The sequence below is a fragment of the Zalophus californianus genome, chromosome 3 (genome assembly GCF_009762305.2).
Source record: "Zalophus californianus isolate mZalCal1 chromosome 3, mZalCal1.pri.v2, whole genome shotgun sequence".
NCBI classification, from domain to species: Eukaryota; Metazoa; Chordata; class Mammalia; order Carnivora; family Otariidae; genus Zalophus; species Zalophus californianus.
In genome coordinates this window covers 181518040-181542338 of record NC_045597.1, presented here as the reverse complement: position 1 = coordinate 181542338, position 24299 = coordinate 181518040, and the positions used below count along the sequence as shown (strand labels likewise).

The 24299-nt window shown below is 41.2% G+C and overlaps 1 protein-coding gene across 1 annotated transcript in view; it reads left to right on the top strand.

The window, feature by feature from the left end:
* Nucleotides 1-20618, top strand: part of DOCK10 (dedicator of cytokinesis 10) — a 263739-nt gene extending 243121 nt beyond the window's left edge. Inside the window, 8 exon segments of the mRNA XM_035726538.1 lie at nt 742-864; nt 1002-1115; nt 9356-9502; nt 12114-12324; nt 13525-13715; nt 15601-15701; nt 15854-15992; nt 19880-20618. Coding sequence (XP_035582431.1) covers nt 742-864; nt 1002-1115; nt 9356-9502; nt 12114-12324; nt 13525-13715; nt 15601-15701; nt 15854-15992; nt 19880-19996 — 1143 coding nt within the window. The 3' untranslated portion in view covers nt 19997-20618.
* Nucleotides 20619-24299: the final 3681 nt, after the last annotated feature.

The window sequence follows — 24299 nt, the reverse complement described above, 5'->3', positions numbered from 1 at the left end:
ACAGTGGTTGGGATATAGATGGATGGGACATATATGAAAGCTTTCCAGACTTCTGCACTGGATCTTGCCATTGATGAGACTTGAAGGTTCTTAAAGGTGTAAGCCACACACAGGTAAATGTGTGGAGGTATAAAAGTATTCTGAGAGTGGAGGGGTACAGGATGGGGTACCCAAAGTGCAAAGTCAGTGACAAGGGCTGGGGGCACTGAAAGGGAGGTTGGTGCCTAATCATGGAGCTCCTTCAATGTCGTGCTAGAGAGTTTGGATGGCCATTCAGAGACACCGGAGTTCCTACAAAGGTTTAGGGCAGTGGAGAGCTCATGACCAGATTTACATTTTAGAAAGAAGGATTCCTGGAGAACAGCACATAAGACGGACCAGAAGGAAAACAGATTACTAGAAGACCACTATGGAGTCTGGAGGTGAAGGAGCAGAGGTTTGATCTAAAGCAGTGACCATAAAAATGGAAAGGACTAGACAGAGCTGAAGGCCTTTCATAGATTCAAATTAGCAAGTCTGAAGGACTAATTTGATGATGGAAAGAGAAGAATCCAAGAAGACACCACCATCCCTTCCAGGATGGGTGTAAATGCCAATAACAAAGACAGGGAACACAGAAACCCCACTATAAAGAAAATTGACAGTGTAACAGTTTTGAAAACAAGTTTTAGGGATGAACCACAATGAGTACACCATGTTTACACAGTCATGTAAAATCTCATTTGATTTGGGGGATTGCAGAATATCCTGGTGGAGCAGCTTTACATGTGTGTGGAGTTTCTTTGGAAGTCTGAGCGATACGAACTCATTGCTGATGTCAACAAACCCATCATTGCTGTCTTCGAGAAGCAGAGAGACTTCAAAGTACGTTTTCTGAGGCCAGAGCTTGGTCAAAACATCCTGCTTTAAATTGGTGAATTACTTATAATTTTCAAAAGGGGAAACTCCCTGTTTTCTGTGTCAGCATCACCTTCATGAAACCCTTTGATTTATGGTTTCAGAAATTATCAGATCTCTACTATGACATTCATCGATCATATCTAAAAGTTGCAGAGGTGGTCAACTCAGAGAAGCGGCTGTTCGGTCGCTACTATCGTGTAGCATTTTATGGGCAGGTAAGTTCCCCAGAAGCTATGTGGCCTCTACATTCTGTTAAACAATGAAACTGTCTTTCATTCTCTATGAGACATTAAACTCCATATGGCAAGGGATTAAGAGGATGTGGGTGTGTCTGGGTATATTTGAGGGTTTTTCTGGATGTGAGGGTCGTGTGTTTGTCCAGGGGAATGTAGTGAACTGGGGAGCAAAGGGGCAGAGAAATCTAGGGGTCTTAATACAAGTTGAGTTAAGTTAGTGACTTCTAACTTCTTGGAGAAAGAGCATCTTCTTCTTCCCAGTTAACCCCAAATATGAAATTATAGTTTCGGGTCATAGGTTAAGGTGAAATTAAATTGAACATGTTTTAAGAAATGAAATTCACAGCATTCTGGGAAATAAAGACTTCCTAGGGCCTCCACCATGTCAAAGCCCTTTGACTTTACAATCACGCATTTTCTTTCCCCCTCCTTCTAAACTACCACTGATTCTAGGCAGAACGCCATATGTTATATTTTCCCCCTGTGTTGTGAGTCAGTATAACTGTCAAGTTATCTTTCCCAGCTTCCCACCTTAGCAGTGAACCAGAATAATAATATTAGCAAGCCATAGCATTAGCTGGAAAATTAAGTGAACATATTCTATATTAATTATGAATGTCTCTGAGCAGTGCTTTAGGTGGAGCAAACCCAGGGACAATTATTGCAGCAGCATACCTCGGACTCTGACTTGTGTGCATGAACATTTCATCCTCTTATTTTCATAGTTGGAATGCCCTCTCGTTTTCTCTCATTTCCCCTCTTTCCCTCCCCTCACATAAAGCAGTATTGCCAATAGCTTCTTTTCTCCTCGGAATGTTCGAAGGCGGCAGCTGAAGACGTCAAATCCAGCATGGTCATTCTAGATTATTTCCCGTTAAAGTCTTTTGAAAAACATCTCTTTTCCCCTAATCGCCAAAGGCAGCTTAAAAACTAACTTCCGAATTAATAAAGATTAGCTGCTCTCTACCTGGAAAGAGAAGTGTCACCCATTAGCCACCTACCATAAACGAATTAATCCAACTGAGATTTTCCGACCTGCACAGCTGCACCAGGATTGCGGAGATAGCCAAAGCGAGTAGAGACAGTCTACAGATAGAGACTAAATGTAGACATGTGTGGGGTCCCAGGAAAAGAATCAGAACTATTTGAAGTGATAGTGTACATTTTGGGGAGAAAGTGGGGGAATATTCAGGGGAGGAGGAGGAAGATAGGGAATGATATCTTGAACATCATGAAGAAAAGAAGCAATATTTGCCCTTGATGAAACATTAGCAGGAAAAACGGCAGAACACCCCATTGGGAAGCGAATGTGGGCATTGAGGGATGGCAGGTGGAAAGACAGGGTTTTGGGGAAATGGCCACAGGCTAACTGAGCCCCAGAGAAGTGACACACAAGGTGGGTACTCGGCCAACCAAGATTCAAATCTACAATCCTTCAGGCAATCCTCCCAATGAAAAAAGTAATAAGCTGCCATGAACAGCCCGGTCCTGAAAGTGAGATTGCCCACCTGATTTCTGCAGCCGGTCTCTCATATAGGGACACTAAACAGGTAGAAACAAACCCTACTGCTTTCCTACCAGATTTTAATGTGGATGTTTACTCTTTTCTTCTTTTGGTCTTGACGGTTCCAGGCTGTGGTAAGTTTTCTCTCTCTCTCCGTTTGCATGCTCTAATAATCCTCACACTTCCCTCCATATGGTGTACTGAACCTTAACTTTTTGTGTACAAATCAGCATTTGGTACAAAGGTGAGATTATCCTGCTTCCCTTCATTTTGGAGTCATCCTGCATTTCCTGAACTAAATTGTATTTATTCCAGTTATCTGAATTACAAAAATGTATCATTTACTTTTCACGTATATCATCATTCTACACAAAGGTAAATGTGGTTTGAAAACCTACATAAACACACTTGTGCACACAGCCAGATAAATATGAGCACCACATATTTGCAGTACGTGAAGAGTAGGCTTAGTATTAGAGATTATCTGCTCATTTCAGACCACTGGGAATTGCAGCTGATTAAGAAGGGCACAGTGGTCAGATTTTTAGAAGTTGGAGTAGTGGCCATTGAGGGACACCTTCCCAGGCTCCTGAAAGGACCTTGCTTCTTTCCACATAAGTATTGTGGAGAAACAGGGCTCTCTCTGGTGGCAAGCTCTGAGCTTTCTCAGCGGTGAGAGTCTTAATGCTCAATGCAAAAGATGACCAGTGGACTAAAGTATGACCCGTAGGGCAGATTAAGTCTCCTAAAGATGCAGAAAGAACTGATATAAGAAATGTTGGAAAACCAGCAAAGGCAGAAATAATGTCCCGGTGCCTAGAGCTCTGTGACACCAGAAGAATTTTCTTCCTTTTGTGAACCATGTGACAGTGCCTATATTCAGTCATTTTTTATCTACAAAAATGATTCACCAGTAATTCAACATAATTATTGCTGATTGAGCTGGAAAGATAAATTCCTTCATTATCCACACATTATTTATCCATTCGGTTCTGCTCGCCTGACCACTACATACTTTTTTGTAATTCCTTAAGCCCTCTCCATGTCCACACCAGGATTTTCTACCTTCATTTATAAAATGGGAGTCATGGGTCCCTAACTCACCTACTAAAAGAATACTTGAAAACCCTTATACTAAATAGACTGAGTGGGGGGCATGGGGGAAGAACTGGGAAGAGCTACTTTCAAATGACCTAACTTTGTTCTTTTTGCAGATTTCTCAATAATAACGTGTGCTGATTGTGCACTTGGCTTTTTTTTTTTTTTTACATGCCGCCAGTATTCTCAATTGTCATTTATTAAAAATTCCAACCTAAGCTTAAAAGTGTTTTGTTAAATCTGCAGACCTGAGTACAAGCCTAGACATGGTACTTTATAAGCTCAAACTCCAGCCGCCTTTGAACAAAAACTAACGGGGGTCAACTAAACTACACAGCCATTTAGAGCCTCAGTCCTCAAATGAAATTCAAATACCTGTCCCAGAACACCAAATGGAAAGTGTGAACTATGGTATGCAACAGGAGCAGACAGTGCACATCACTTTACACATGATGATAAAGAAATACCAACTAGATTTGAACATTTCCCTGAATGTGTGCAGAATGAAGGTTCCAAAGATCTAAGATAAAGTCTTAACTACTTGATTAGCATAATTCCCATAGTCAGAAATAATTTCTTTTACATGATGGTACTTTACGTCTTTGTAAAATTCATCTTTTAATATCCAAGTTGGAATGTCTCGCAATCATATTGCAAAGATCATGGGAATATAATATGCAGTAGGCTCTTTGCCTCCACAAGGCCTTTGGGTAAATATTTTGGTGTCCCGTGTGCATAGTGCTTTCATTACATAGTATTGGCTAGAGTAGTTAATATTATGTCTGAATGAGCCAGAAAATAGAAAACAAGCTGGAAACTGTTCTTTCATGGCAGGAGCTTTAAAAATGCAAGTCTTGCATTGTGTGAATTTTCTAATGCGACACCTGGCATCACTGATTATAGAAATAACTTTACACAGAGCAGCCTATATACAGCACCCTCCAAAGTGTCCCTCAAGTATTCATTTCCAGAGTAATGAAACAACAGTAGTGATCAAACATCAGCTGTAATCAATGAAATACTTAGGCTCTGATATTTAGCATGTAAGGAAGCAAGTGAATGTCAGTTGCATAACTTAAAACATCAGATGTTCTCGGAATGAATAAATGAAAGGCTGGAGGAAATTTTTTCCTGTTGACCAAAGGGTATAGAGTCCATGATTCTCAGTCATGCCTACATGGGTATAGATGTATCTCAGAATCTTGATAGAAAAGAGATTAAGAGGAAGAGGGAAGGTGCATGTGTAGTTTTAAAAAACCCCTTCTCCATTCTGGGTTGTGATACATCCTTCTGGCTCCCCACCTATATGAAAATCATTGATATAAAATACATATATTTTAATACATATAATGAGTATACAAATTATGTGAAAGGTTTATATTTATATGAAAACGTTTCTCTGCATTCTTGTAGCTTCTCTTCTCTTAGTATTTAGCCCATTATTGACACTTTCTGACCTACATTTATACAAAAGGTTTCTCCTTGGATGCATTCCTTTGTTTGTAAATTTCGAATTACTTAAGTATAATGGCAGGGGCCCTTATATTTGACATCCCAATAATGATTCAGGGGCATTGCAAAAACTTGCAAAAACATCTAAGAAGGAGTCAATGATTTTAGCTGTCAGTTTACTGAAGTGCATTTTTATCATCATCTATTGCCTTCCAGTTCCATAATCTGTGCGTGTTAACTCTACTGATTCAAAGTCCTTGTTTAACTAGAATATGTGCTAATTCCAAACGATGACTGATCAGAACATTTATCACATTGTACAGTGACATTTAGGAAATCAAACTAGCAAGGGAAATGCACATTTCCCATTGCTTTGAAACGCTGTCTACACATAACCTTGGGGCTAAAATAAAACAGAAACTGCCTCTGCATTTTCATCACCTGGGTCCCTAGTTATAAATCATTTATTTCATAGACAGAGCTGAAATTGAAAACTTAAGACAATGTCCTGTGGCTCAGTGGGCTATGCTTTGATAGTTTCCCTGGGTAAAAGGTAGGCGCATATTCCAAATGTTTTCAGAGCTGCCATTGATCTGGCTCCAAAAGCTCTTACACGATCCCTGGAAGACAGCCAACTAAATTTTTAATTCTGCTACTCCAGCTCCTTCCTCCTTATTTTAGAAAATAGTCCCAACAGGTTGATATTTCCAGATTACCTAGATAAATAATCACAATTTCTTTCTGACCAATCACTTACCAAAATACTGAAATCAACATCAGTAGACCTTTTATAATAAGGAAAATTGTAGTGTCTGTGGGAGAGGAGCTGAAGGTTTGTATTTTTAAGCACTCAGTTAAGCTGTTTCCCTGCACGTTAGTCAGAGCTCAAATGGCTCTAGTGACACAGAATGTTCTTTATTATTGCTCTCCTCCTCGTCACAGCTAACACGCACCAAGGGCCCACTGTGTACCAGGCACTGTTCTTGGGGCCTCCCACTAGATTTCTGAGTCCGTACTATTTCCCATCCTCCAGATCAAGGAGCAGGAATGAAAGAAGGTCACGGCTCATGACCAAGGTCACGCAGTCATAATAATGACAAGAAAATCCTGCTTCCCACCTCTCCTTTTCTGCTAACCCTGGATTCAGAAATTTGTGAGAGGAAAAAATTCGCAGCAAAATGTCTCTTTGTGCTCGTTTTCACAGTGGGGTGAGAAAATCTTTTCCTGGAACTTGGAGACGTTTTTCTTATCGAAAAGGAAGTTGTAAATGTTGCTACGGCTCTTGCCCTGTGGGGGTTCTGGTTGATGCCTTCAGAAGCCGTGTCTCTCTCTCATGTGTCAGTCTGTCAATTTTAGCCACTAATTTCTGACCTTCAATCAGACAAATCTTCACAAAGACAGCAATGGAAAAATCATGGCAGGCAGGAAGTCCTGTGGGAACGGAGCCAGACCTCACTTACCCCAACCAAGTCTTGAGGAGTGACAGCAAGCTGTTTTTCATGCTCTTGACACTCCAAGTCACTTCTTTTTTTTCTTTTTTAATTAATTAATTTTATTTATTTTTCTTTTTTTTTTAATTTTATTATGTTATGTCAGTCACCATACAATACATCATTAGTTTTTGATGTAGTGTTCCACGATCCATTGTTTTTGTATAACACCCAGTGCTCCATGCAGTACGTGCCCTCCTTAATACCCATCACCGGGCTAACCCATCCCCCCTCCCCCTCCCCTCTAGAACCCTGTTTGTCTCTCAGGGTCCATAGTCTCTCATGGTTCATGTCTCCCTCCAATCCGCCCCCCCCATTTTTCCCTTCCTTCTCCTAGTGTCCTCCATGTTATTCCTTATGTTCCACAAATAAGTGAAACCATATGATAATTGGCTTTCTCTGCTTGACTTATTTCACTTAGCATAATCTCCTCCAGTCCCATCCATATTGATGCAAAAGTTGGGTGTTCATCCTTTCTGGTGGCTGAGTAATATTCCATTGTATATATGGACCACATCTTCTTTATCCATTCGTCTGTTGAAGGGCATCTCGGCTCTTTCCACAGTTTGGCTATTGAGGACATTGCCGCTATGAACATTGGGGTGCATATGGCCCTTCTTTTCACTACATCTGTGTCTTTGGGGTAAATACCCAGAAGTGCAATTGCTGGGTCATAGGGTAGCTCTTTTTTTTAACTTTTTGAGGAACCTCCACACTGTTTTCCAAAGTGGCTGTACCAGCTTGCATTCCCACCAACAGTGTAAGAGGTTTCCTCTTTCTCCACATCCTCTCCAACATTTGTTGTTTCCCCTGTCCATTTTTGCCATTCTAACTGGTGTAAGGTGGTATCTCAATGTGGTTTTGATTTGAATTTCCCTGATGGCTAATGATGATGAACATTTTTTCACATGTCTGTTAGCCATTTGTATGTCTTCTTCAGAGAAGTGTCTTTTCATATCTTCTGCCCACTTTTTGACTTGATTATTTGTTTTTTGGGTGTTGAGTTTGAGAAGTTCTTTATAGATCTTGGATACCAGCCCTTTATCTGTAGTGTCATTTGCAAATATCTTCTCCCATTCTGTGGGTTGCCTCTTCTTAAAGCAGTTTGGGGTCAGGGCACTCATATATTCAGCTGTGTTTGGTCTTGAACATTCTCAAAGAAATCGTTCAATAAAAAATCTTGATTAAAATCCGTGGAACCTTTTCCAGTTCTACCTGGTGTAAATATACCCTTTTAAGATGTATGCCCTCTGAGAACTATTCCATTCATCTGTGTATTCATTCGACAAATGTAGAGTGAAGTTCCTAAAGACCAGCACTGTGTTAAACACTGAATATGTGCTGTTGGAAAAAGACCCTTCTCTGCCTTTAAAAAGCCCAAAGTCGATTCGGAAAATGCACGAGGAAACAGGCAACCACCTGCTTGACAAAGCCTGTGCTGATGAATGTGCCTTGTTTGTCGTCTTCAGTTGCGCCCACTTATGATACAAAGTACGCTGCTCACAGTGGTCACACCTAGAGGAAAGTGTTTTGCAAGTATAAGGTCCCAGACAGATGTGCCTTTTGATCATTATTCTTAGATCACCTGACACGAGCCAACAAGATAGCATTAGAGCACTTTATGCATGTTTTTTTTACATGTAATGAATATTTTTTTTAGTCACAAGTGATAAAAACAAAAAAAGTATAGCTAAGATTCTTTCTGACCTCCAGAATCTTCACCTGGCCCTCGAAACTGTTTTCATGAGGTAAATTCTGCAGTCAGGAGAAAAGCGTATGCGCTTGGGTCCTTAACTCCCGACTTCATCTAGTATTCTGAGTTCACATGTATTCCACAGAAAAGATGCATCTGTGTCTCTTCAAAAAGAAGGAGTTATGAAGACTGCCTCACTGAGTTATCCTCAGATAATAGAATCCTACCTTCCCCTGGTTTCAAATCAGACAACTAAAATTAGTAGAGGCTAAAACCTGTTTGCTCCTGTGGCATAAAAACAATGGCATGGTTACTATTTTCAATCCCAATTCTAGCTTTGCAAAAATGTAAAAGATCTATTAGTAAAGTCAACTGAGTGATGAAATTGCATATGGTTGCATCGGGCCTCTGAAGACATATTACAGTTATTTTTAAAATAGCAGTATTTGGGAGTATACCATATGTCATTTCTGTGATGACAACGATCCAAAGTATGAAGCCTTTACATCTAACACGATGTGGGATGCATATCAACGCATAGCTTTAGATACCTTTACATGACATGCAGAGTTTCCTATGCTAGTTTCAAAGACGTGCAGAAAACCTTATTTAAAAAGGCCAAAAATTATTCCAGACTGTGTTCTACCCCAGGCTGCCACATGAGGGCATTCTTCTCCCAAAATATATGCAAGTAGGTCTTACCACTGATTTCTACAAACAGAGAAAATAGGTGTAAGATTATCTCATAAGGATCTTTGGCCTGGTCGGGAGTGTTTCATTAATGACTGATTCTAACATGATATTTTGTTTTCTTTACTTGACATTTTCTCTGATTGTGAATTTTATAGGGTGCTGCTAATCAATGGCTTGGATGACCAGGAAAGACTGGATGTATTGTTTAAGTAAAGAGTTTTTGTTTTGTTTGTGATTTGCAATTCAAGTTCCCTGGTAAAGTTGGTGGCTCGTTATGTCTCTCCCATAGGGCTTTTTTGAAGAGGAGGAAGGTAAAGAGTATATTTATAAAGAGCCTAAGCTGACAGGCCTCTCTGAGATTTCCCAAAGACTGCTCAAGCTCTATGCAGATAAATTCGGAGCAGACAATGTGAAGATAATCCAGGATTCCAACAAGGTAAAGGAAAATCAGTATTCACGCAAATGTGAGAAATTGACTTAATTTTTTTTTTATTTTTTAACTATATTTGTTAAAGTTTTCATTTTCTCCCTGACTGTGCAAAGTAAACCACCTGAACTATTTTGGATGTTTTGTTTGTTTGTTTATTGGCTGGTTGATGAGTGATTTTTTTTCTTTTGTCCATAACGTTACACATGTTTATTCGAGTAACTTTTAGGTAATCTTAGAAACAATTTACTGAATTCTCTACTTCTGCCATAGGTCATTTGCATTTGAGTAGCAATCTAAGGGTTACAGCTACTGGGCCCAATGTTGGAGTTGGAAGAAACAGCAAAACATATTTATTCAGTCATGGAGGCCTTCAGGAGTCATATTAATTTTGGAATTTGTCCTCTGTGACAGTGGCAGACTTGTATTAACCTGTGAACATTTATTTTACTTCCTCATGGCTCCATGAAGCGAGGACTTACATCCTCTGGTTAGATTACTGCAAATCTTCTAATATGCTTTCATTCATTTAGCCAAATTTTATCCAGTACCTACTGCATGCCAGGCCCAGAACTAGGAGCTAGAACACATAGAGTCTCTTCCTTTCATAGCTCATAGTTCACATGGGGTTAAGAAGAGAAGGGTACAGGACACCTGGGTGGTTCAGTCAGTTAAGCGTCTGCCTTGGTCTCAGGTCATGATCTCCGCGTGGGCCCCCTGCTCAGCGGGGAGCCTGCTTCTCCCTCTTCCTCTGGCCCCCCCACTCATGTTCTCTCTTGCTCACTCTGCTCTATCTCTCAAATAAATAAATAGAAGAAGAGAAGGTACATGCAAACAGTTAATTAAATAGAGTCCAGTGAAGTACCACAGGAGGCATGGTCCAAGTCACACGGAGAAAGCTCAGGGCTCCCTGAACAGCTCATTCTTGGCTGGGCAATGCTCCACAGAGAATGTTTGCTCTGGGAATTGCAGAGTGAGAAGGTGTTTGCTGGAAGCAAAGGGCGTTCTGAGAAGCTCAGCACAGGCAATGCCAAGGAGGAATGAAAGGGGGAGGTGTGTTCAGAGCGTGGCAGATCTTAGAAACACAGGTTGGATAGAAGAGGGTGGCAGAGCGAGGGAGCCAGAAAAGCTGATTTGTGCCCAAGTGTATAGGCTGCTCCTGGGCCACAAAAGAAAAGGTCTTTTTCCCCTGTCCTCTTTTACGTAATTCGTATTTGGAGGGGTCGGCCCGAGACTGCTGGACCTGGGCAGAAGTTGTGACAATGTGCTCATCATTCTCCCCCTTAGCTGGAAAGGTACAATCCCCTTCCCCGTGAAGGTGGACAGAACTGGAACCACACTCACGGTGGCTCTCCTAAATAGGAAGCACAGACAGAGTTCCTAGTGGGATGAGAAAAATGTCGAATTTGGTGTCAGACCACTGGAGTCTTCATTCCACCAGAATACCACCTATCAGCTGATGATCCCTCTTGGAGAAACTGGGTGGCCACTCTGAATCTCCTTTCTTTTTGTTTTTTTTTTTTAAATCTGTAAAGTGGTTACAATTATCTTACAATGTATTTATCTACAATTTATCTACAGTGCATCTATCTATAATCATCCTACAGTATAATTTTTAGGAGCATTACAAAGAAGTTCTCAAGCTTCCTCAAATCTCTGGAATCAGATAAGCAGTGAGCGGGTAAACAGACGGAGAAAGCTGGAGGAAGTTGGAAAATTCTTCCAGAAATCATTAGAAAAGAGGCTGAGACTCATCTCTTCCACCCTTGAGAAACAGCAAGAGCCATTCCCTGGCTGTTCTTGGGGACCCCAACCTGCCTTCCTTGCTGTTTGAGAAGCCTATTCACCAAAGCAGAGTTAGTAAAGAAACTATCTAGGACGATTTATTGCAAATAAAAGAATTAGAAAAACAGAACATAAAAATATTGGCACTCATTAGATAGGCAAACCAGTTAATCCCCTAAACAGACAAAGAACCTCCTTCCCCATTACAAACCCAGAGCCCATGGCCCCAGCCCAAGGCTGAATTGTAGAGGGACCAAGAGATATATTTTTACTCTCGAGAAGCTTGTATTCTAGACAAAGGTAGTGGGCATTCATTCCAGAAAAGAAAGAAGATCAAAGATTAAATGATATGCCCCAGGGGCGCCTGGGTGGCTCATTGTTAAGCATCTGCCTTCCTCTCAGGTCATGATCCCAGGGTCCTGGGCTCGAGCCCCATATCGGGCTCCCTGCTCCGCGGGAAGCCTGCTTCTCCCTCTCTCACTCCCCCTGCTTGTGTTCCCTCTCTCGGTGTGTCTCTCTCTGTCAAATAAATAAATAAAATCTTTAAGAAAATAAATGATATGCCCTAGCCAGGTACTTAGGTTTCGAAGAACCTCAGCTCCTTGGAGGGCTGGTTCCAATCCTACCTCTGCCGCCATCTTGACCATGGTCCAGCCAAGTTCCCCTTCCTGTCACTTCAGTTCACCCAGCTCTGAAATGATCCGATCGCCTATCTTTCCTCAAGGGAACAGGGACAGGCCCCTCGGGATGCCAGCTGGGGGAACGCAGAGCTTCCTGCTTGCTTCCAGGAGTACCTGGGGCTCACCACTCCTTCTGACATTATGTGTTAACCCAGGTAAACCCCAAGGACTTGGACCCCAAATATGCCTACATCCAGGTGACCTATGTCACGCCGTTCTTTGAGGAAAAGGAAATTGAGGACCGGAAGACGGATTTTGAAATGCACCACAACATCAACCGCTTCGTCTTCGAGACGCCCTTCACACTGTCGGGCAAGAAGCACGGCGGGGTGGAGGAGCAGTGCAAGCGGCGCACGGTCCTGACCAGTAAGTGCCGGCCGCCATGCACATCCCTCTCTTCCGGGGGCTTAGTGGCTCTCGCGGGGTTTCAGGATGGCCGACAAGTAGCCAGGATGGGCTTAGAAATGTTTGCTGGGAAGGGCCGCTTTCCCCTCCCTTGGGAAGTTGACGAGAAGAGACATTCTCAGTAGAGTTAGTTGATGCACCTCTTCCCTTTAGACGTTCCGACCATCAAGGTCTGGTGTCCGCGTCCTGGGAACTTCCCGCTGCTCTCTCCCTGAGCCTGCTCCCAGTTACTTCAGGGTTAGCAGCTCGCAGAATTGTGTGCTTTGGGGCCAGTTTCTAAACCACGTTGGAATTCAGGATCCTCGTGTGTAAACTGAAGGCAGGGGGATGACCTCCCACGTCCCTTCCAGTACCATCTAGATCTGTTCTATGAGGTAGTCATCCTTTCCCGCATTCAGCGAACATGCCATGAGGGCCTGCGAGGTGCTGGGCACTCTTCTGGGAATTTAAATAAATGAACCACGAGTCTTGCCCTCAAGGTGGCCGTGATCTGGTAGGAGAAAGCCAAGTAAAGCAAGAAATCCAGGTGAGCATAGCATGAGAAAGAAAATGGGAAGGCACCGGAAATCGGCCTGAGGTGCGGGGATGGGGCTCCTAAAGCAGACCAAAGAGAAAGATGAGCAAAGGTGTTCTGGATGAATCTTGAGAGACGAGCAGTCCTGGATTGCACCATAGATACAAGAATAGCAGTGACCCAAATCATAGGAAACATTCACCTTCGGTAAACTCTTCCAGAACTTTTATCATCAAAAAATTAGAACAAAGCTATTATATTATAAGCTATTGAGTATACATTTAAGCATTCTTTAGTGTGGTTTAGTATAGTTTTTGTTTGAATTGTAAGTGGTGGTGGGGGGGGGAGCTATAATCCTTCCAGTGTTTCGAGACTCAAAAGGCCTTAACCCAGCCCAGAGATGAGGATTTGTTGGCTAGCTGAATGTAGAAAAGCAAGCCAGGCAACAGTAGCTGGGCCCAAAGCTAAGAGATGTGAGACACCATGATACACTGGAGGAAAAATAACTCACATATACAGAATCCATGCAGGGTGGAAGGTGCTGTGTGCAAAAAAAAAAAAAAAATAGAAGATCGTCTGGACCTTCAGGGGCACCCCAGACTCACTAACCCTCAACCTTTACATTTTCTTGCATTGCTTTTGCACAGCGAGTCACTTGTTCCCATATGTGAAGAAGAGAATACAAGTCATAAGCCAGTCGAGCACAGAACTGAATCCTATCGAAGTGGCGATTGATGAGATGTCCAAGAAAGTTTCTGAGCTTAACCAGCTTTGCACGATGGATGAGGTGGACATGATTAGACTGCAGCTCAAAGTCCAAGGAAGTGTCAGCGTGAAGGTAGGCACATTCAGAGTGGAGACCCACTTGGTATAAAGTGGAACCTGGTATAAAAAGCCCTAGAAATTTTTTACAAAGGGGATAAGAGACACTGTTCTTTGTGTGCTACCATCCAACTACTTTATCTGAGTCTTTAAAATCTTGTTTCGCTGTAAATACACATGGATGCTGCCAAACACCAGGAGATAAACCTTTTTTTTTTTTTTAGCCGAAATAAAATTTCTTCATCCTCAATCCTCCTTTCCCATCTTCTCTGGATAAACTACGTTCTATATTCTAAAATCTAACCAATGAATTAATTAATGAATAATAAATGTGGCTCTCCCATAAATATCTGTCAGTAAGAGCCTTATGAAAGTGTTTCAAAACAAAATTTTTTAAAAATGTGTATTAGTTCATAAGATGTGTGTTGGTATTTATCTATCAGAGGCCCGAGAAGAAGCAGATGGCCTGCTCGCAGTGGGTGATTAAAGAAAATATGACAAACAGACTATTTGCAAAAGCATAAGCAGTATTTAGGAAAACCAACAAGGTGGGCGCAGGCGCTAGCAAGAATGTTACCCCCTGAACACTGAGGGGAGAGAAGAGTGAATGGAAGCAGAGAGAGAGCTGGGAGAGCCAGCTGGTGAGACAGACAGGTGTGCCTCTGCTAGATAGAGGACCACAAGGAGGAAACCCTGGGGCCAAAAAGACCCTGACCAGCTGGGACTAGGGAGAGACAGGTGAGGTGCTCACCTTGGGCACAGAATTTAAGTGGGCATCAAAAGACTCAGTACCCAAGATAAAATAATATTAATGCAGTATTTTTTTAAATAAAAAAATAATGCCAAAAATTTATAATGAACCAACTGTTCACATTTTAAATAAAGGCAGGCCAGTAACCATGCCATGTGGAACTACATTGGAGCCCAGGGCAAAAGGAAAAATCAGTAATGCTGATCCTGATATTGACCTGCTACCTACCTCTCGTTTTTTCCCCATGACTGACTCAAAATAGTAATAATAATAAATCTTTTAAAGTCAGAAGGCAAAAGAACCATTGCTATACTCCAGACAAAACCGCTTCATTCAGCACATAGCTGTGTCGAGGAAAGTGGATTCTGGATCTGGAGAAGCAGAGGAGAGTATCCATAACGTTTACTCATCCTACCATGCGGGCAATCCCTGGCCCGCAAGGGCATGTGAAGACAGCTCCAATACAGTATTAGCTTCCTTCTGGGACCTTATTCCTTCCAAGCCCCACAGTCACAGTAAAAGGCTATAAACACTAAAGAATATGGACTTCTTCATGAGTGTGAGCCTACTCCTGTGTGTGCGCGTGAACGGGACCTGGCATTGTGCATTCATTCAGCAAATCTGATAAATTCATCCTCCGGCCAGAATCTAGGCCGGACTGCCAAGTGCAATACAGCCAAACAGTGTTTCCTGGGGCGGCGCGTACACCATCACCACCGTGGAATATCTCTTACTAATAGATCAGTGTTTACTGTCAGGTGAATAGAAAAAAAAAAGTAGCACATCAAACAGTTGATTTCACAGATGTTAAAATAAAATGTATTTCAGTAAATAAAAATGAGTCTAGTTTTCAAAGATGGTGCAAAAATAACGGGGCAAGCCAAGCGCAGATATGACAAAAATGAGAAACTGTGGGCAAGTGACAGTTTGCGAAGGGTGACCGTGGAGTACAGCACCCAGATGCGTCCTTCCGGAGCTTACTGACTACTGAGTTGGGGGACAGCAGATAAGACAGCACATCAGTAGATCACCGGGCTCTGTGAGAGAATTTGGGTGCTGTGGGATTGGTGCTACTCCTTCCCGCGGTGGAGAAGGCGCCATCCAAGGAAGAGATGGCATCCTGCTCAGCCAATTCTCTTCTCCCCAATAGGTTAATGCTGGGCCAATGGCCTACGCACGAGCTTTTCTTGAAGAAACCAATGCAAAGAGGTACCCCGACAACCAAGTAAAACTTTTGAAGGAAATCTTCAGGTAGGTTTTTCTGTGTTGGAATGTTCTGGAGCTCCTTCAGGCAGGAGCCGCCTGAGCTCACCTCCTCCAGGGAGCAGACTCTCTCCACAGCCTGATTTGGAGCCACCCCTTTCTACGGCTGATTGGTAATTTGCTTTTTGCTGTCACTAAAGGCAGTTTGCAGATGCGTGTGGGCAGGCCCTTGATGTGAACGAGCGGCTCATCAAGGAGGATCAGCTGGAGTACCAGGAAGAACTGAGGTCCCATTATAAGGACATGCTCAGTGAACTCTCTACAATCATGAATGAGCAGGTAAGACTTGGCTTGAGGTGGCCCAAGCTGCCAGTTCATAGAAACTGTTCATTCTATCCCCAGTGCCAGAAGTACTGTAAATGTCTCTTTTCTTACATGAACACCATGAGCACGGAGTTGCTCATTTCTCCATGTACAACACCCTTTGCCTCTCAAAGCAGAGATCAGGTTGGGGGAAAAAAATCTATAGAAAAAAAAGATGAGAATCCAGGTAATTTCCAAAGTTTTCAGGTATGTTTATCCAAACCATATGAGCAGTTGGTTTTCTAGAATAGATGGAACCTTTTAGACACCAAGGAACACTGGGTAACATTCCACTAGGTTTGCTGCCACTCCTTGTCACCCCTGATGTAGGACCTCACAATGCCCTGGCTGTGAGGTGCAGCTCCAGAGTCTGCCACCAGGGGTCTCTTTACCATACTCAGGAAGAACACCAGGTCTAGGGGTCACAGCTTTACATCTACCGAGCCTGGGGAATTCCTGAAGATGTGCAGAATTGGGTAAAACTTAATCCTCTACCCCACCAGCAGATCATCCATGCATCCAGCATGTTCCATAAGGCTGTGCACAAAATCTGGATATTCATTAATCACAGTACCTTTTGAGTTGCTGAGAATCAAGTGGTCGAAAGCCAAGGGCCATTCTTTGGCTTCCCAGCATCCATCACCTCTCGCACTCGATCTGGACATCTTACTACCCATGGTCTCCTCCAGGAGTAAGATGTGCTCTTTACAGAATAACTGAGCAGAAAAATTTGAAAAATCTAACAGTGCCTCATGGATAGTAGCCACTCATTAAAAATTAGTAGCCCTTCATTTCTTTAAATGGCCTAGCACTATCAATACTATCCACAAAGCATGAAATGTATCCCATGCATGTTTTCTTCCAAGTGCATTTCTCATTGTTTCTCTTTTCTTCTTTTCCATCTCCTTTTACCCACATTTTAAACTCTCCAAAGTAGCTAGAGGAAGAAATTGGTTAATTGATTTATGTTGGAGATCATTAATCTCCCTGGATAGGGTTCCTCAATGAGGGATTGTTATTAGTGGTTTGGGATCATGAAGGGGTGATGGGAATTAAAAACTCAAGAGAGATGTCTCGATTGCATGGGGGTAATCATACATGTGAGAGTGAAACAAAAAGAACAAGCGATGGATCTTAAGGTTGGAAAAGGTGGTGAAGAAATGCTTGTTTCCAACTGTAAATTGCATCTGACCTTGAAACTTCGGGCAAAAAATGCTTTTCTCTTTTTTTCCTGGCAGCTCTGTCACGGTCCATGTCTGTACAGCTTCTGTTCCTCTGTGTCTAGTATTTCCCTCAGTACTATAAGCAAAAGTGGTATGTTTTTCTTTCCTTATGTCTACACTGTCCTTTGTGGCCTTTTGGTCTGCCTCTCTCTTCCTACTTGTTCATATTCCCCCAGACACCTCCATAGTGGGGCTAGTGTTCTCTGAGTGTTTATTTAATTACAACAACTTTATTTCCATTCAAGATAGGCTGATATGGAAAAAAAAAAAAAGCCTGCTGATTAAAGTTAAAAGCTTACCTTTTATTTTTTTTAAGTAGGCTCTATGCCCAACATGGGGCTTTAACTCACAATCTTGTAATTGAGAGTTGTATGATCTACCAACTGAGCCAAACAGACATCCCAACAACTTAGCTTTTAAAAAGAAAATTCATACTCTACCAATTTGTAAAATGTATTTGAGGTCAGCTGTATCCAAAACAAAGATTCAGTGTACCTCAAATTGCAACAACAACAAAAAAACAACAACAACAACAACCAATTCTTTCACACAAAGTTAAGAACCAGCTGATTAGGAGGAGAGAAAACTAATCCTTTTCCAGGAAACCTTTACTAAAAAAAGCAAAGTTTGACTTTATGCTTCCTGGCAACTGATACAAAGAAAAGAAACGGATGGATTGCATAGATCTTATTATTCAGTAAAAAACAGATCTGTTGGCAGGAAAGATAAACTTTCTCCTAGTCCTGAGGATCTGTCACATCAGTATTTATATATGGGACAATGACAACAATATACATGATACCTTCAAAAAAAGTTTTCCTTAAAAATGATTTACTCTATTACATGAGCATTCCACATTTCTACCTTAGATTAAAATTAGGACAAAGTATTAACTACTAGCTCTGCAAAAGAGATTCCAGAGGAGAAACTAGTTAATAATCATCAGTCATAAGTGTAAGTTTGTCTATAGCAAAACTATAAGATATCTAGAGTGAAATTAGCTATTTTCTTGACAACCGTTGATAAGTGTTATTCGTTGGTTGTAATGAACAATTTCCTGAAATCAGAAAGAGCTAGCCAATGATTAAGATCTGTAAAGTCCCTAGTATTTTTAAAAATGGGTGTTGTCTCAGTTCAGTTTTACAACAACAACAAAAAATTGTTTGCTTCTTTTCTCAATTTTATTAAGAAAAGGAATCTGGTCATAATGATTGGGTTCCTCTAGTGGAGGGAAAGGTAGTCAAATTTTAGCACAATCTTGTGATGCGTGAATACATTCACATACCTTTATATTCATGACATGTTCTGGCAAAAAATTACATATATACTTAGAGTGAAGAGAGAAATTCTACTTGTAAAAATAGAAATAGCATTAGAATAGATAGAAATTTTTTAAAAATAGGAATAGAATTAATTATGAAATTTGCTCCTAGAGTGTCCAGAAAAGTCATAGCTAAGAGGGTATCCTGAAGCCACCTCCTTAGTGAAAGAAACTTCAGCATACGGAAGAGATGGGGTAGGATAAAGTGGATGCTAGTGTGTAAAATGGAGATATTGGGAGGAAGCAGTTAGGGTGGCTAAAGTGACAGGCAAACAACTACCTTATATTATAGGCAGCCAGAATACCACACTAGTTTATATGTAGCCAAAAAACATAAAAGCCTCCTTCGATGGAGGCCAAAATGGTGATACATGTAAGTAACTGGATGAAACATAAATACAAGACGCTCACTTGGAGTCTGTTTCAGCACTGACACTGATAGTACGGCAAAATCAATGGCAGTAACGAATCTTAAATATAAAATACAGAGAAAGGATTGGATCCACACTGTTATGGTGCCACGCAGGCAAGACGCAAAGGCATATCACTCTGGGAGTTTCAGATATTCTGCAGACACATTATTTCCCAAATTATTTAAGCAGAACTTGTGGCATTGATCGTAAGGAGAATTTATTGGCAGTCTAGGATACCCAGATGCTTCGTGCTCTGTGCAAAGAGAGCTGTTAATCTGTCTTGGAGGAGGGTTAAAGCTAAACCATAGCAATATGTCAAGTAAGCAGGAAAATCTTCATAACCAGAAATTTGAAATATTCATTAAGTCTCTTCTTTACAGAGATACCCTTTAGAGATGCCTGGGGTTTCTACTGTTGTTATCATATTTACATACCATTATTTGCACCTATATGACAGGAAGGTATTATTTAGACACGTTAATATTATTTTCAAAGTAAAATCAGGTCAAGGTGTATTTTTTCTTATATTTCCATTAATGCAGACACTTAAATGAGCCTTCAGGTGTTTCCCGTTTTGGGTATTTTGACAGTATAAACTGCAAACTTTTAGAATAAAATGAAATTCTGGAATTACTCAGCTACAATCATAAAGTTATTATTTATAAATTTATATCTGAGAGTCGAAGAGTATTGCAGAGCTATTTTAAATCTTGCCAAAATACTTCTGACCTGGGCTTGGAAAAAAATTCCAGAACTACTCTGATAAGCTCAATTTCAACAACTCATAATGTCCCTGTGGGGAAGAAAGAAAGCACTGCTCTGGGTTTTAATTTTGTGCTTGGCAATATTAGCATGAACCTCTGTATTTTCATTTTGTTTTATCGTGTTGCGTTTCATCCTGTGAAGATTACGTACAGGGACGACCCGTCAAAGCGCGGAGCGGAGCGAACCTGCCCTCCAGTCATTAGCAGGGCGGCTCCGGCGCTGCCCACCGTCTCCATCTCAGCCAGTGAGGAAGTTTGAGGGGAGGTCTGCTGCATCAGACACACCTCGAAGGGAACCTTCTGAATTTGCCGCTCAACTCGGGGAAGAGAAAGATTTAATTTATTTGAAGTTTTTATAGTGTTAATAATTTTTTACCTCGCTAGCTTGAGAATTTTGCCAGCCTCCGGTTTTGCACATTTCTTATGATTTTTTTTTTTCTTGAGCAACGTTGATGAAGCCAAGCTGAATATTTGCCATGAAACTCCGATGAATGTGTAGCTCAAAAGCAAACCCTAAGTTTGCTGTCAGTTACAATATGTTCAATACCAAGTCCTAGTACACATATTTTAAAGGTCAAAGTGAATGTTTTTGTAACATTTAAGCACATTTCAAATGTAAATAGAAGATTGTAAAATATATGGTTTTTACCAAATTTAAAAGAATCTTTTTAGTTAATACTTATGACAGTGCTAAAATTGTATGAATAACATTTCAGATACCATTATATTAAAATATTTGTGTATGTGTACAAAAGTGTTGATAAATACTAATCTTTAAAGTTTGTGGAGTTTCTTTATTTGTAATATATGTGCTCTGAAAAGCAATGGGATGTGAAATTATGTAAGTATTTTGTTGTTAATAGAAATAAAAGATACAGTTACTTTGCATTTGGTTCCCTCTTGAAGAGTGGTTGAGTTGCTACTAAAAGTGGTTCATCGGACTGGACATCTGCTGAAAGCAATCCTACACTCACTACGTATAGTGCCTCTTCAGGAGGAAAAGGACTCTCTCGGCTGGGCAGTTCCTCCAAAGATCAACTAGACAGGCCAGAGTTTTCCAAATCTGCATTAGTAGAATGACTGGGGAAGACAAAATGAATCAGAATCTTGAGGGTTGTGTATTTAATAGGGCTCTTCACAAATATTCCATATAAACTTGTGGTAGGATTGCGTGTTCCTGCCTCTTTGAAGTTAGACTTGCTTTTGAAATGTGAGCAGAAGTGACATATGTCATTTTCAGGCAGGTACTTAAAAGCCAGTAAGTGGCTCTGCCCAGTCCCTTCACTGAAGCACTCACATGGAAATGAAGCCTCTATCAGCCTGAGTCTCCAACTGACCACAGTGAGCACACAGACACACACACACACACACACACCACCACCACCACCACCACCACTACCCCTCCCCACTAACCTTGTCAACATAGTCTGAGTAAGAAGTACATTTGGTTGTATTAAGTTCCCACGATTCAGGGACTATTTGTTACTACAACATTATGAGCTCATCCTGGATGAATTGTGACTGATGTTCAAGCATGTCTGGGAACCACTAACACATTCCACCTCTCTCCCCCAACCAACACCAGCAGCAGCGCAGCTGAACTGAGCTGCCTCCAGACGCAGAAGGCAAGCTCTGGAATTAGCATTTTATATTCACACTCAGCAGCCATTTCAAAGGTCCAGCCTCCAGTTAGGAGACTTTGGCTGAGTTCATCTTTCTCCTTCAAATGTCCATTAGCCAGTGTCCACAGAGGGCCACAAAGGAAGGTAGAGTTTACAACACATATTTAAATACTGTGAACACAGAAGTGATAAAATGATATTTTAGATGAAAACTCTGATCACTCGAGATTCATGTAACTGCTCTTTTCTCAAATAAAGCCCACTGCTTTATTTAAAAAAAAAAAAAGAAAGAAAAAAAAAAAAGCCCTGTGATGAGCTGACCTCTGATTCAAAGTATCATTCCCAGCTTCATTCTGATTCCAGCTCTCTGGGTCTATGTCTGGCTGGGTTAGAATTTTGGTCCTCTCATCTAATTTCCTCATCATTACTGTCCCAAGAACTCAGGAAGACTCTGCCCCTGCTGCTGTTCCCACCCAGTTCCCAGCTCTAGGCTCAAGTCCTCAAGCCCATCCCAACCCATCCATTCCCCTTTCCCAAGGACACTGTCAGCAACGGCCTCCCTGTCCAAATCTGAAAATAAAATCTCTAAGGAAGTAATCGAAAATAATGGATCTTTGGGGCACCTGGGTGGCTAGTCCATTAAGTGTTCCAACTCTTGGTTTCTACTCAGGTCATGATCTTGCGGTCCTGGGATCAAGCCCCTCGACAGGCTCCGAGTTCAGCAGAGGGTCTGCTTGAGGATCCTCTCCCTTTCGGTCTGTCCCTCCCCGCTTATGCTTGTCCATGTGCACTCTCTCCCAAATAAATAAATCTTTAAAAAAAAAATAGATATGTTACTCTTGTTAAATGCCAAATACTCTATGCACAAGCTGCAGTATGTTCAATGGCTGCACTGTGGTTTGCCCCAAAGTAGTTCCTAGATCAAGTAATTGAAGATTTTTTTTTTTTTTGAGAGAAAGTGTGAAAGGGAGAGAGAGAAGCAGATTCCCCACTGACCAGGGTGCCCAATCTGGGGCGGGATTCCAGGATCCCAAGATCATGACCTGAGCCAAAGGCAGACAGCCGACTGAGCCACCCAGGCACCCCATAGAGCAGGTAACTTAAAAACAATTGCTCTAGAAACAATGAACTGAGACCACTCTGCCTTAACAGCATTGAAACTCACCCTGCACAATCCCAGAGCCTTGTATTCCTTCCTTCTTTAGACCAGATGCATCAAACTGGCTTCTCAGAGACTGAAGCCAACACACATATGTTTTTTCTGTGGCACACAGTGTCTTTAGGTTTTTTCAATTAGATATCAACCCTTGAATAATCAGAGACATAGAAAATTCCAGCTTCTTGGCATCTGTTAAAAAAATCAGGCTCTCTGGCAATGCTGGATTCACATTTCCACATGACAACAATCGGTTAAAACTGAGGCAGTGCTGACCCTTTACATGTGCCTTCCAGCTTGCCAGCATTGGCACCAGGCCCTAAATGACTTACGCCAGATCAGCCCTCTTATTTATTTTCTGCCTAGACCTAGGCATGTGCAGACCCCTGATAGACAAGCTTTTTATATGTAAGCATAGTGATCACTAGATGTGGACAGCAGATCATCTGTTTCAGAACTGGGCAGGACACAAGTTAAAATGCATATTTCTGAGCTCTATCAAACCTTCTGAAATAGAAAGCCCTAGGAGCCATATCCAGCTCCTTGTGATTCTTAGGCACACTGGGGTATAAAACTCTACTGAGTCCTCTAATTAACTACCCCTAAAAATGTACTTTGCAGAAGATGATGCCTTGTAAACCAGTGACCTGATTTTCAGTCGCCAAGACACTGAATTCTTATTTTATATTCTTTTTATCTTTATATAACTTTTCTCAAAACAATCTACAGCATCTTACCCAAATTAATAACTCCTCCAAATAAGCTCAGTAAAGAAAAAAAAAATGATCATAAATTTCACAGTCCTACAAATGGAAAGAATAAAAATAAGACAAGTGGCATCATTTTCATTATTTACCCTGGAAAGTATCCAACACAGAATATATGGAGCTAGTGCTTGGGCTCAGTCCTGGCTCTGTCCACCATCCATTCATCATCCCACTCAGTAGCTAACTCTCTTTCCATTCTCATTTTAAAGTGTGAAATTCCCAGCCTGTAAAAAAAAAAATTAACGTGTCCTTGCATTTTTTATAATAATTACCTTACAAACAAGTGCCCGTTATCCAAACCCACATAGTATGTCCCTATTTTAACTGTTCTCATTCATTTAGAAACCAATATAAATGGGTCAAGTAGCCTTTTTCCTTCAGAATGACATATAGTTTTCTGAAAAATGGAGAACAGGTTACAGGGAAATATCAGCTTTCAAAACCCTGAATCCTGTTCTGCAAGATTTTACCATACTTGTGGATTGGCTTTTCATCTTATGGTATAGTTGAACTCCAGAAATTTAAAAAGATATATATCTATATCTATTTTATATATATATATATATATATATATATATAGAGAGAGAGAGAGAGAGAGAGAGAGTCAGTACTCTTATGACCAGTTAGGAAATGAAACAAATTTGAAAACAAATGTGACAAATGATCCTAAATCACACTTTAAATTTGCTCATATTACAAGTGGTCCCATATCCTCCACTCCTACATTTATATCGGTGAAAAATTGTGTATATTTAAAAATAGATATTATATGCTGAAATGTGATATTTTGTTCAGAAAATGATGACATACAGGCATGACTAATGTTCAAGATTCTCTGCAGGAAGCCCCTTGCCCTCCTCCTAGTTTCTTATCCTGCCTGTTTTCCTACACATACCCTTCACTTAGAGCCACAGTGTTCTGCTCACTGGAAAAAAAAAAAAGAAACCTATCTTGTGCCTCCTTCTGACAGAGAGATCCCTTTCCCTTTTCTCCAACCACACAAATCCAACCCATAGA